General features: G+C 43.1%; 1 protein-coding gene across 4 annotated transcripts in view; it reads left to right on the forward strand.

The window, feature by feature from the left end:
* The window catches only part of taok3a (TAO kinase 3a), a 99,026-nt gene extending 90,814 nt beyond the window's left edge, over positions 1-8,212 (forward strand). For 2 of the 4 annotated variants that reach the window (XM_071402473.1, XM_071402474.1), the window contains 5 exons: positions 2,374-2,577; positions 3,573-3,812; positions 4,220-4,432; positions 4,924-5,106; positions 6,701-7,014. In XM_071402473.1, coding sequence (XP_071258574.1) covers positions 2,374-2,577; positions 3,573-3,812; positions 4,220-4,432; positions 4,924-5,106; positions 6,701-6,862 — 1,002 coding nt within the window. In that variant the 3' untranslated portion in view covers positions 6,863-7,014. Of the gene's footprint in view, positions 1-2,373; positions 2,578-3,572; positions 3,813-4,219; positions 4,433-4,923; positions 5,107-6,700 lie in introns of all 4 variants that reach the window. The other 2 variants (XM_071402471.1, XM_071402472.1) reach the window with 1 other exon arrangement.
* The last annotated feature ends 6,152 nt before the right edge of the window (positions 8,213-14,364 follow it).

The following is a 14,364-nucleotide window of genomic DNA, read 5'->3' on the forward strand; positions in this document are numbered from 1 at the left end:
CGACTAATTGGATATCACGAAATTGGGGAGGAAAAAGACGGTAAAAAGAAAAGGACCTTAGTCACCCCTCCTACTCACTACGCGCGCACACACACAAGTTGTGTTTTTGTTTCTAAGAACCTTGACACACTATTTCTCAAAACTGGAGTCATTGTTGTGGACTGTTAGATACATCATGTTTCACTTAGTGACCGGAACTAGGCCATAGCATATATCCCAACAAACTGTAGGTAGAGATGAATCATTCCACACAGAGAGATCGGGGATCTAATACACTTAACAAAGTGTTTTAGCTTGAGAGTGTATTAAGACATGGATTCCCTATATAGTGCACTACTTTTCACCAGAGTCCAAAAGTTGTGCACTAAAAATATAATAGGGTACAATTTGGGATACGACCATGGATTTATCATAACATCCATGAAACCGAATGGGGACAGACACTAACTGTAGCAGTGGAGGATACTGAGGGGAGGATGGCTCATAGTAATGGCTGGAATGGGATCAATGGAATGGTATCAACCATTGGAAACCACATGTTTGACCCCATTCCATTGACTCCATTCATCCTACCCTCAGCAACCTCCACTGAACTGGAGGGATAGTTCACCCAAAAACTGAATTTCTGTGATGCAGCCTGAGTCAGAATTTGGTGACAGAGGGACTTCTGGCTTATCAGACAGCTACTGATAATTTATTTTACTCTGTTTTCTATTTTACTCTGTTTTCTACACTACTATACATTTAGATAGTTCACCCCAAAATCTAAAATATGTCTGTATTTACACCTCAAAAGTGTTTGAGGGAGTGGGTCTATAATTCCCACTATCTATCGCTATATTTTTGCCTGAAATAAATCCTTAGATAATGAGATGATCTGCTGCACACCTGACCGTTAGTCCAAATAAAGGTGTGGGAACAAAGTACAGTGCTGTGAAAAAGTATTTGCCCCCTTTCTGATTTACTCTATTTTTGCATAGTTTTGAATGTTATCAGATCTTCAACCAAAACCAAATATTAAATAAAGAGAACTTGAGTTTACAAATAGCAAAACATAATTATACTCAAATGCTTATTCTCTCACATCGGTATGGAGGAATTTTGGCCCACTGCATTAAATCAGAAACATTTGTGGGTTTTCAAGCATGAACTGCTCATTTAAAGTCCTGCCACATCTCAATTGGGATTAGGTTTGGACTTTAACTAGGTAATTCCAAAACTGTTGCTTTTTAGCCATTTTGATGTGGACTTGATTGTGTTTTGGATCATTGTCTTGCTATGAGCAGAAAGGATACAGAGCAGAAAGGATGATACAGAGCAGAAATTATGGTTCCTTCTATTAAGGCAAGTCGTCCTGAGGCAGCAAAGCATCCCCAAACTATCACACTACCACTACCATGCTTTTAGCCATTTTGATGCAGACTTGATTGTGTGTTTTGGATCATTGGTCCCATTATAACTGGCGAAAACCAAACACTACATTCCACAATAAAAACCTCATACCAACGGTCAAGCATGGTGGTGGTAGTGTGACGGGTTGGGGATGCTTTGCTGCCTCAGGACCTGGATGACTTGCCTTAACAGAAGGAACCATGAATTCTGCTCTCTGTCAGATTTTTTTTTTATTTTTTTTTATTTAACTAGGCAAGTCATGTCAATAACAAATTCTTGTTTACAATGACGGCTTACCCCAGCCAAACCCAGACAACGCTGGGCCAATTGTGCGCCGCCCTATGGGACTCCCAATCAAGGCCAGATGTGATGCAGCCTGGATTCGAACCAGGTACTGCAATGATGCCTCTTGCACTGAGATGCAGTGTCTTAGACTACAGGAGAATGTCAGGCCATCCGTCTGTGAGCTGAAGCTGAAGCGCAGCTGGGTCATGCAGCAAGACAATGATCCAAAACACACAATCAAGTCTACATGAAAATGGCTAAAAAGCAACAAATTTGAAGTTTTTGAAAGGTCTAGTCAAAGTCCAGACCTAATCCCAATCGAGATGATGTGGCAGGACTTGAAACGAGCAGTTCATTCTTGAAAACCCACAGCAGTTCTGCATGGAAGAGTGGGCGAAAATTCCTCCACAGCGACATGAGAGACTGATCAACAACTACAGGAAGAGTTTGGTTGGAGTCATTGCAGCTAAAGGTGTAAGGGGCAATTACTTTTTCACACAGGGGCATTGGGTGTTATTAATAAATGAAATAAGTATGGCATTGTTGTGTTATTTGTTCACTCAGGTTCCTTTTATCTAATAATACGTTTTGGTTGAAGATCTGATAACATTCAGTATCAAAAAATATGAAAAAGTAGAGAAAAGTGTGTATATATATTTATTAACCTTAATCTGTCTTCAATCTCCATCCCTTCAGGAGATGAACGAGGACCACCACACCCCTAAGAAGGAGAAGCAGGAGCGTTTGTCGAAGCACAAGGAGAACTTGCAGCACAGCCAGGCTGAGGAGGAGGCCCTTCTCCTGGGCCAACAGAGAGTCTTCTACGACAGGAACTGCAGAGGCTTCAAACGCAAAGTCATGATCAAGAGGCACGAGTTTGAACAGGAGCAGATACGAGAGGTACATTGTATAGATGTACAGATAGATATTTCAAACGAGAGGCAAGGAGGAGTGGATGACGTGTGGAGAATCAGTGGGATGTGTGTTGTTTGGATGTACACACATTTTAGTTCAAGTTCAGTCTGTAGTGATGTGCAGTGAACACTATTCAATCCAATAGGGATATGAATATCACATGTCCAACTCCAACTGATTATCTATAACATTCACATGGTCAATGTTGTAACATGAAAAGCAATGTTCTCGCCAAATCGTAGACTTCTTTGACCAATACCAGTATTCCAATTGTTTTGTGAAAAACACAGAGAAGGGGTTTTGCATCTCGTGGAAAGCAGATTAGAAAGTATAAGCAAGGCAACAATGCAGTAATCTCCTAATCTGCTCTGTAAATCAGGAGGGGGGGGGGGGTAGGAAAGTATTAGGAGGTCTGAGACCTTATATGGCGTCCACCCGAAACCTAGGGGCACATTGGATGATACCCTAAAGCTAGCCTGGTCCGAGATCTGCTTGTACTGTCTTGTCCACTCAGCACAAACAGCCCTGGGATCAGGCTACCAAAACCCAGCCAGCCCTGAAACTGCTCCTCTCATAGACTTGAAGGATAGAAATAATGGAGATTTTTAGGAGTATTTGGATATAGTGTCTGTGTGTTATTGCCTATAGTATGGTGGCACTGTTGTGCTTGAGATGTTATTTACCTAGTGACATTTCCATAGTAGAACAATAGGAACCTTGAAAAAGCAGAAAACAAATGCACAAAGAATTGAAGTGTAGTCTTGTGTCTGCAATGTCCATAAGGGCAACACCACGTGACACTGATGCTCCAGACCAAATGTCCTTTCCCATACAAAAGCAAAGTTTGTGTCATGGATGACCATGATAATTCCCATCTCTTCCTCCCTCTCCTCCCCTTCCCACTCTCTCTCTCTCCATTTATCCCTCCCTATCTCTCCATATCTCTCGCTCCCTCCCCCTCTCTCTCCCACTCTGATCAGGAGCTGAACAAGAAGAAGACCCAGAAGGAGATGGAGCATGCCATGCTGATCAGACACGATGAATCGACCCAGGAGCTGGAGCATCGTCAGCTGAAGACCCTTCAGAAGCTCCGCATGGACCTGATCCGCCTTCAGCACCAGACAGAACTGGAGAACCAGATAGAGTACAACAACCGCCGCGAGAGAGAGCTCCACCGCAAACACGTCCTGGAGCTACGGCAGCAGCCCAAGAACCTCAAGGTGCGGGTGAGGCCAGGAAAAGATGGCGAATGCAACCCTGGGAATGTGATGGCTACATTGGTAGCTACATTAGGTGTTCTCCATGAACAGGCTTTGATCTAACCAGGTAGCAGATTATATAGAGCAAGACATAGTGAAATAGCATTAACCTCAAGGTGAGGGTTAGGGGTGTGCAACTAGTGCACGCAGTCCTGGAAAAGGGGAAATCCTAAGTGTTGGTTACAAAAGACTTAAAAGTAACAAGCCATTGCATTCATCAGAAGATGAACCATATTAGGACAGGCAAAGAACATACAGTAGAAACTGAATGTAATGGGTCAACAGGATCCCTAAAATCCATCTGTGTGTGTGCTTGTGTTTAACACTCTCCTCATTCACCTACCTGTTCCAATCTCCATCTCCACCAGGCCATGGAGCTGCAGATTAAGAAGCAGTTCCAGGACACGTGTAAGGTCCAGACCAAGCAGTACAAGGCCCTGAGACACCACCAGATGGAGGTTACGCCCAAGAGCGAGCACAAGACGGTGCTCAAGGCCCTTAAGGAGGAGCAGACCAGGAAACTGGCCATCCTGGCTGAGCAGTACGAACAGAGCATCAACGAGATGATGGCATCGCAGGCGGTGAGTTGGCACAAAATGGAGAACGGGTGTTTTGATGAACGAGTTGGGATTACTAACTAAATTTGTTTTGTAACTAAGAAGATAATATTTGATCATTTCCTTTGACAATCTCAAAGAACTAATTCATATAAATGTCAAAGATCTTATTAACTAATATCTGACATTTAAGAATAGTTCCATATGGGAATCAAATAATCTTAGGCCCCAAGGCATAGGAGATTTAGGTCATTGTAGGAGTTTGTAACCCTCTTTGCTTCTCTTATTTCCATCACTCGTCCGGTCTCTTCTTCTATTTCCTTTTCTCCTCGCTTCTTCCTCTCTTTTCTCTTCTCTTCACTGCCCCTCTCCCTTCATCTCTTTCACCACTCTTATTCTATTCCCTTTACCACCCTCTTTCCTCCCCCTCCCCTCCCCCTGTGTTTCCTTTTCTCTCACTCTCTCTTTATTCCCCCTTTCTCTGTTGGGGTCTTCTCTTTATTTCTCCCCGTCAGCTGCGTCTGGACGAGGCCCAGGAAGCCGAGTGCCAGGCTCTGAGGCAGCAGCTGCAGCAGGAGATGGAGCTGCTGAATGCCTACCAGAGTAAGATCAAGATGCAGACCGAGGCCCAGCACGACAGAGAGCAGCAGAAGCTGGAGCAGAAGGTTTCGCTGTGCAGAGCCCACCTCGAACAAAAGGTAGAGGTGTTGAGTGGGGAGTGACAGACTGATATGGAGAGAGAGACAGACCGATACGGACGGACACACACACACACAGAGCCCACCTAGAACAAAAGGTCGAGGGGTAGGGAGGAGCAAAAACAGACAGATACGCAGACAGATGCACAGAACGCAGACAGACACATATATACACACACACATACTCACACTCATGCAGGCAGAGCCTTTATGGAGCACAATGTGCTGGAAGCAGAATCAACACGCACCCACAGAGACCGACTTCACTTTCATTTGACACACATTTCACTCTCTACTAATTTGTAATGGAGGCCCCAAAAAATGTGTCATGCACTCAGTTTTGGTTGCAAAATCCCATCATGTTAGTGTTGTATTATTCTTACAACATGCTCTATTTTTGAATCCTACCCAGTGTTTTAAAAATGAATAATTGATTTATGATATTAGATTATGTAATATGGTCCTCCATAACAATAATACATTACTTACTATTATATTCATTGAGTCATTGAGTCATGCACTCCTTTCTGTGTTCTACAATCTGGTGTCACAACACCTTCTCTTTCACCTCTTCTCCCCACTCAATACTTCTGTACACCGCTGTTGACAATTTACATCTGAACAGTGGATGCTGATGGCCTGGCATTGCATACATTCAAATCACTACAGGCCACTTTATCAGTCAGAATATATTTTTTTTTAAATTCTTGAATAATATGTTTTTCCAAGGCAATGATGTCATTGCTATATCACTCCTTGATAACAAAGGAACATGCAGCCCTGATCCAGTTTCTGTTTCCCAGGCAGTAGCCTACAGTAGTATCATTACAGTATTATGCAACCAGTGGTGGTGTGGCGCCATCTGGTGACTATCTGTTGCCCTGCAGGCTTTCTGGATCAGGTGACGTCATTGTTAACCTGTATCAGGGTTGTATTCATCAGGACACGCAACTGAAGATGTTTTAAAGTGTTCTGCAACGGAAAACAAAAATGTGCATTTCTTATTGGACCAGGTCAGGTGGTCCCGCCCTGTTTCAGTTTGTCTTTTTCCATTTGGTTCCTAATGAACACACCCCAGACTTATAGCTTCCAGAGAAGTGCTGACTGCTGATTTCGATCCACTGTCTAGATAGCGTGTCTCAGGGGCCGGATGTAATCTGTATCTAGAGGCTTTATGGAATGGAATAAATCTGTACCAAACGCTGAAAATGAAAGATTAACAGCTAATATTTATTTATTTAAGATGCAGACAATGGCTGTAATGGATTGATTGGCAGTAAATTGTGTCTGGCTCTACTCATGGCTAGTGCAGGCGTATTTCTGTCTGTAGTTAGTTGACGGAGTGGTTACAGAATTATGCTGAATTTCAAGTGCAGGCGTATTTCTGTCTGTAGTTAATTGACGGAGTGGTTACAGAATTATGCTGAATTTCAAATCAACGCTGACCCAAAAATCAAGGCTAAGCAAAAAACTGAAAAAGCCTGCACACACACTACAGTGGCCCTTGCAGGTCGAACTCTGCAATACTCATACCTTACTGGTTCCAAATGCTCTTGCTTCCACTAGTTTAATTAACTAAGTTGTGGTTTTGTAGATTGAAGAGGAGCTGGCTTCCCTTCAGAAGGAGCGTACAGAGAGGATCAAGCACCTGTTGGATCGCCAGGAGAGAGAGATCGACACGTTCGACATGGAGAGCCTCCGACTGGGCTTTGGTAATCTGGGGGTCCTGGACCCCCCCAAGGATGACTACAGATGACTAGGCCAGCCCTGGTGACCTCGTCTTCGTCGTCTGGTGTGACGACCCTCCTGTTCCTCCTCAGCTTCGTGACCTGATGTGACCTGGTCTGGTTTTGGTTGGACCCGGGCAGTTAGGGTCTTTAGCTACTGATGCCCACACACACACAGCTACACATAAATGTGTGTACACACACACACACCAGCCACATACAAACCAGCCCAGTGCCTGCGCTGGTCTATAGCCAACGGGCCCCCCTCTCTCGTGGTGTCCGTCACAAGATGACAAAAAATGCTGGATAACTTCCTAGGTTGTCTTTGTTTTAAAGAATAACAATACAATGTCACGGTGTTCCTGTTTCTTGTGCAATGATGACACTTTTAGTGTAACTAAAAGTGGAAACCAGAGGGAGAGAATAAGAGACAATAGAAGTGAATAATATTGTGTTGCTCAATGATCATGCATTAGAGGTTAATAATTTGTTCAAGCTGTGCTAAAGCCGAAAAACTAAAAACAAACTGGTCCTCCTTCTGCAGCCTTATTGTCTTCTTGGCCCTGCTTCCAGTTCCTTCAACTCTTTTTGCTTTTTATATTCATCAGGAAATTTTTATGGAAAATTTAAAGCAATTTGATACGTTGAGAACATGTTTAAAGTCATAGTCTACGTAATGGTACAGTAAATAAATGTGACTCCTCCTTTTGGAGAGAATTTGATTATTGACTTGACATGAGACACTGAAGAGGGAGACTTGCAATGCACCCTGATACCACTGTATCATACTGATTCTCTGCACTGGCAGGTAATGTGAATACCACATGGTTGAGTCATGACACACTATTGCCTATGTAGTGCAGTACTTTTGGGGCTCTGGTTAGTGCACTATATAGTATATAAAATAATGCACTATGTAGGGAATAGGGTGTCATTCCAGACACAGACACATGTGAATCCCTACTCCCAGGTAGCACAAAGGGCTTTGTCGGGGCTTGGGGAGGGACATGTATTTTGTGTATAGAAGGATTTTTTGGAGAGCTTTTACTTATTTTCGTATTGTACTATTTTAACTGTTACTCAAATCGATTTAAAATAATAATAATTACATTTTTCTCCTTCCTCTTCGTTCAGTATTTGAAAGTCGAATCAATCGGGCAATTGGTTTCTTGCTCTGAAATTTCCAACTGAAATTAATCCTTATTTTTGCTGTAACCTCCACACTCTACAAGCTGTGTATTTTCTTATCAACCAGATCAGTAAAATAAATGCTTTATTATTGCATGCACTTTAATTTTGTTTTTCAGGATTAAGAGAGAGCATGAGTCTGTCATCCAAGCTTTTAATTATATTTGTAAATAAAGTGCTCATCACACAAAGTTTTGACTTCATTGGGATGTTTATTTTATTTCCATATTTTCCTTATCCGCACATGGTAAAGAGACTCCTCACACTGCAATCTATGCTCCAATGTGGTTTATTACTATGGGTATTTAATAGATGATAATTTAGTAGATCAGACTTGGTTACAGTAAAGTACATGTTTAATAGATAAACAGCACCTCAATGCTCAAAGTGCAAGGCAGTAAATTTGTATTTTTTTCACATATACTGTCAGCTGACATTGATTGTTCTTTACAGATACAGGTCAACTTGGCCACATTCAAGGTCCACTACTGAATGCATTTTCTATTTTTGGAATTGTGCCATGGCTTGTGCAGGCTCAGGTTTAATTTTCAGGGGCACTTCGGCACGTTCTCATATGAATTATCTCCAGCACCATTGCCAGTGTCTACAAAAAGGAGAACTGATTCTATAGGGAGTAACTAATTAAAACTGTAAACACACTAGTAAATGAGAATGCTTATAAAGAATTGAACACAACTCTAGATTATGAGTTGTTTTATTGTGACTGATCATGGGGATAGTGAGATTCATTGTCAATGGGTCATAATGAGAAAATATAGGTCATTGCTCACAGTACACAATGGTAAAGTAAGCGAGTGGCACAAACAAAAAAAGGCTTAATTGTTGGGGTTTCTGTAGTTTAGCTACATAATGTGAATCCCACAATACTCACAAGTCAATTTATAATGCAGCCAATTTCAGGATACTCATGTATCTCACAAGTCTGTTTATTTTCCAGACAGTTGTTCATAGAGTTTAGGGACATAGTCATCCTATTCTGGATGATAGCAGGTCCCAGCTACGGGAGTTCCCAGTCCGTATGTCTGTCGAAAGACTTGGATATTGATCTTTCCAGGGTTGTCTCCAGAGAGGTTGGTGAGGACCGGCTCGGTGCAGGAGAGGCAGCCTGACTGCTCATAGACCAGACACACATACCTGTGTAGACATGGAGGACAGATGGACAGGACCAGAGATGGTCAATGATGGATAGAGGGTGTTGGTATACTCTAAAAGGATGATGGAAGGAGGAAGTTACCCCCATACCATTTGAAAGCAGTTATTTTCCTGAAAGAGGAAATGCAAGGACTGATTCCGGGGGGCTGCACACAGGATTTGGTTGCACAAAAACAACGCAAGGTGGCAGACAGAGGCCTGACTTTTTCTTCAGTGGGGTTTATCTGAGGTTGGCATTGAATGTTATGGTGCATTACCGCCACCTACTGTACTGGAGTGTGGGCCAGAGAGGGATGAACTAAATCCTACCTGCCAGCCCTGTTTCTCTTAAAAAATATAACATATTTGGGACTGTATCTAATGATGTTCTACTCAGTATGCTCTTTAAACTCAATTTCTGTATCCCCTTCTGCCTTATACTGGATCTCATTCTCTCTTTCCCTCTCATATCCACACTGTATCAGTACATGCTCCACTTTCTCTGTTTCCTGCCAGTAATCATACATTCCTGTTGGATGCTTTCCTATCATATTTAATGTCGTATTCTACCGTGTCCCACACTCAGTCTTGTAAAGATGGCCTCCTCTCTTCTATCTCTTCCTGCCGTCCTCCCCTAACCAACATTCCTCGGAATAGATGCCTGCCCTGGCTTAGTGTCTCTGTTCCACTTCTGCTGCCATCTCTGCATCACCACTGTCCATATCAGTCCTTTTGGCTCTGCCTTGCTCATTGAGACGTCAACATCCATCTCCCCACTACTAAGACAGAGGCCGGACTGTCATATGGATTGCCTTTGAGCCAATCACATTACGTTTAGCTCTACAGTTAGAACCTTTGGCCAGTCACAAGTGCTATCAATCTCTCTCACTTCACTGCACTTCAACAGCGCACTGCTTGACCCAAATTTGCCATTCTAGAATTTTAGATTTATGTTCCCACTCTTGCTTGAGTTGTTACGTTTTGCTGATAGGCTAGGGATAATGGCACTTTGTTCTTATAACGTATGTTTTTTTATGATCAGATTGTATTATTATTTTTGAGAAAAAAATCCCAGAGAGGGACAGAGGTCCTATTCCCAACAATTATTGGTCATTGTCAGGAGGCCTATAATTATTCTTAGAAGTAGTTGTCTATCAGCCAGTCAATTAACTTGAGTAACCCCGCCTCATTGATCAGTGCGGTGTGTACCGGTGTCCCCCCTCTGAGGCAGTGTTTCCATCTCCTCAGTAAGGAAAGTAGCTATTGACTGTCCTAAAAGTCGCCAAATGACGTCATCGCCTAATTTGCATAATTGGCAATGTGAATGTCATTGTGATGGACGCTGTAGGAGAGAGGAATAACGCCGTGGGAGAGATAAAACGTGAGTAAAAAACACCCTAAATATGTTTAGAACTACAAATGAACTTTCTTCTGTCGATTCTTGTTTTTTTTATTGTCACAATTCCAACCCTCCTCCTTTATCCGGACTAGTGATCCAAAAGGGAGACTGGCGGAGTTACTTAATTTTTTATTAAATTTTTTTGTTTTTTATTTTAGTTAACTTAATTTGGTTTGGTTTTTAACCTTATGGTCCACTTAGGGGCCTACAACAAGTCACAGTAAAACATGAACATTTTTAACCATAACATTTTTTTGTATACATACTAAATGGACCAAAAAGAGACAATAGAAAAAACTGTCAATGGCAATGTTAGAAAATTATGGTAACTAGTCTGGCCCTAATTCAGGTTAAAAAAAAAGTTATGTAAACCAGGGCGGGATTAGCCAGCGGCGGCTTCCCGCATGCGCGATTCATTTGCAGTCTTGCCGCGGAGGGGTGAACATCTCCTGCTCTGACTGCAGCGCGAGGACTGGTCCGCCTGTGAGTGCTTTGGGACGGGGGTTTGGTGGGGCCCCCGGCAGCACCCGCTGCTCGTTGAGAAGAGTAAGAACGATACGTGCTTTCACGTCAGAGTCTCCAAAAGTCTCTGATAACACTAGAAAAAGTCGCTAGATTTGTCGCTAGTCGCTTTTTTGAAAATGTGTCGCTAGGGGTCTGAATACTCGCTAAATATAGGGAGAAAGTTGCTATGTTGGCAACACTGCACTGAGGTATTGGTGTCGCCTAGCTAGCTAGCACCCTCCTTCTACAGTGGGGTTTTTCAGTGGTTAGCATCCAATGTTGGTGCATTAGCGCCACCTATTGTGCTGGAGTGTGGGCCAGAGACAGCGTTATCAACCTCAATGGCAGTGGGCACAGGTGAAGGACACTGTGTAGGGTACCGGTGCCTTAGCTAGCTACTCCCCTTGCCGTAACCTTAACAGAACTGCGGGAAAGCAGTGCTGGGTGGGGGGGTGCATTACGCCAGCTACTGTGCTGGAGTATGGGCCAGAGACAGTATTAGCAGCCTCAATGGCAGTGGGCTCGATATGTAGCAAATGACACGAAGTGGGGGTGGCATGTAGTTTTTATCAGACATTGGCAGTAGAATGGCCTTACTGAATAGCTCCATGAATTTCAACGTGGCACTGTCACCTTTCCAACAAGTCAGTTGATCACATTTCTGCGGTGCTAGAGCTGCCCCGGTCAACTGTAAGTGCTGTTATTGTAAAGTGGGAACGTCTAGGGGCAACAACGGCTCAGTCTCGAATTGGTAGCCTCACAAAATCACAGAATGGGACTGCTGAAGCGCGTAAAAATAATTTGTCCTCGGTTGCAACACTCACTACCACATTCCAAACTGCCTCTGGAAGCAACGTCAGCACAAAAACTGTTTGTCAGGAGCTTCATGAAATGAGTTTCCATGGCAGAGCAGCCGTATATAAGCCTAAGATCACCATGCGCAATGCCAGGCGTCGGTTGGAGTGGTGTAAAGCTTGCCGCCATTGCACTCTGGAGCAGCGGAAACACGTTCTCTGGAGTGATGAATCATGCATCTGGCAGTCCGACCGATGAATCTGGGTTTGGTGGATGCCTGGATAACGCTACCTGCCCGAATGCAGAGTGCCAACTGCAAAGCAGTAGCGGGGCATGGGTAAAATCACTGGGGAAGTCAACCCCACCCCCCCAAAAAAGCTATATTACAACCTATGTGTTGTGTAATTGTGATGTTTGTTCTATAAATCCTGTTAATTCATGCCTTGTGACTGTGATTTCCAGGTCAAAACAGGTTTTTAGACATTTTTTAATGAAATTTAACATTTACATAAGTATTCAGACCCTGTACTTGTACTTTGTTGAAAAACCTTTGGCAGCGATTACAACCTTGAGTCTTGGCACACCTGTATATTGGGAATTTCTCACATTGTTCTCTGCAGATCCTCTCAAGTTCTGTGAGGTTGGATGGGGAGCGTCGCTGCACATATATTTTCAGGTCTCTCCAGAGATGTTTGATCGGGTTCAAGTCCAGGCTCTGGCTCGGCCACTCAAGGACATTCAGAGACTTGTCCTGAAGCCAATCCTGTGTTGTCTTGACTGTGTGCTTTTAGGGTTGTTGTCCTGTTGGAAGGTGAACCTTTGCCCCCAGTCTGAAGTCCTGATTGCTCTGGAGCAGGTTTTCATCAAGGATTTCTCTGTCCTTTGCTCCGTTCATCTTTCCCTCAATCCTGACTAGTCTCCCAGTCCCTGCCAGTGAAAAATCCCCACAGCATGACGCTGCCACCACCATGCTTCACCGTAGGGATGGTGCCAGGTTTCCTCCAGAAGTGACGCTTGGCATTCAGGTCAAAGAGTTCAATCTTGATTTTATCAGACCAGAGAATCTTGTATCTCATGGTGTGAGTCCTTTATGTGCCTTTTGGCAAACTCTAAGCGGGCTGTCATATGCGTTTTACTGAGGTCTGGCATCCGTCTGGCCACTCTACCATAAAGGCCTGATTGGTGGGGTACGGCAGAGATGGTTGTCCTTCTGGAAGATTCTCCCATCTACACAGAGGAACTCTGGAGCCCTGTCAGAGTGACCACCGGGTTCTTGGTCACATCCCTGACCAAGGCCCTTCTCCCCCGATTGCTCAGTTTGGCCAGGCGGCCAGCTCTAGGAAGAATCTTGGTGGTTCCAAACTTCTTCCATTTAAGAATGATGGAGGCCACTGTGTTCTTGGGGACCTTCAATGATGCAGAAATGTTTTGGTACCCTTACCCAGATCTGTACCCCGACACAGTCCTGTCTCGGAGCTCTACGAACAATTCCTTTGACCTCATGGCTTTGTTTTTACTCTGACATAAACTGTCAACTGTGGGACCTTATATAGACAGGTGTGTGCCTTTTCAAATCATGTCCAATCAATTGAATTTACCACAGGTGGACTCCAATCAAGTTGTAGAAACATCTCAAGGATGATCAATGGAAACAGGATGCACCTGAGCCCAATTTCGTAAGTAAGGTATTTCTGTTAAAAAAAAATATTAAATTAGAAATAATTTCAAAACCTTTTCACTTTGTCATTATGGAGTATTGTGTGTAGATTTTTTTGTTTGTTGCCATTTTAGGATACGGCTATAATGTAACAATATGAAAAAAGTCAAGGGGTCTGAACACTTTTCCGAATGCACTGTGTATATATACAGTTGACATGCACTTAGGTTGGAGTCATTAAAACTCGTTTTTCAACCGCTCCACAAATTTCTTGTTAACACTATAGTTATGGCAAGTCGGTTAGGACTTGTGCATGACACAAGTAACTTTTCCAACAATTGTTTACAGACAGATTATTTAATTTATAATTCACTGTATCACAATTCCAGTGGATCAGATTTTACATACACTAAGTTGACTGTGCCTTTAAACAGCTTGGAAAATTCCAGAAAATGATGTCATGGCTTTAGAAGCTTTTGATAGGCTAATTTACATAATTTGAGTCAATTGGAGGTGTACTTTGTGGATGTATTTCAAGGCCTACCTTCAAACTCGGTGCCTCTTTGCTTGACATGGTAAAATCAAAAGAAATCAGCCAAGACCTCAGAAAACAAATTGTAGACCTCCACAAGTCTGGTTCATCCTTGGGAGCAATTTCCAAACACCTATAGGTACCACGTTCATCTGTACAAACAATAGTACGCAAGTATAAACACCATGGGACCACGCAGCCATCATACCGCTCAGGAAGGAGAGGTGTTCTGTTTCCTAGAGATGAATGTACTTTGGTGCGAGAAGTGCAAATCAATCCCAGAACAACAGCAAAGGAAATTGTG

The sequence above is a fragment of the Salvelinus alpinus genome, chromosome 5 (assembly GCF_045679555.1).
Source record: "Salvelinus alpinus chromosome 5, SLU_Salpinus.1, whole genome shotgun sequence".
Lineage (NCBI taxonomy): Eukaryota > Metazoa > Chordata > Actinopteri > Salmoniformes > Salmonidae > Salvelinus > Salvelinus alpinus.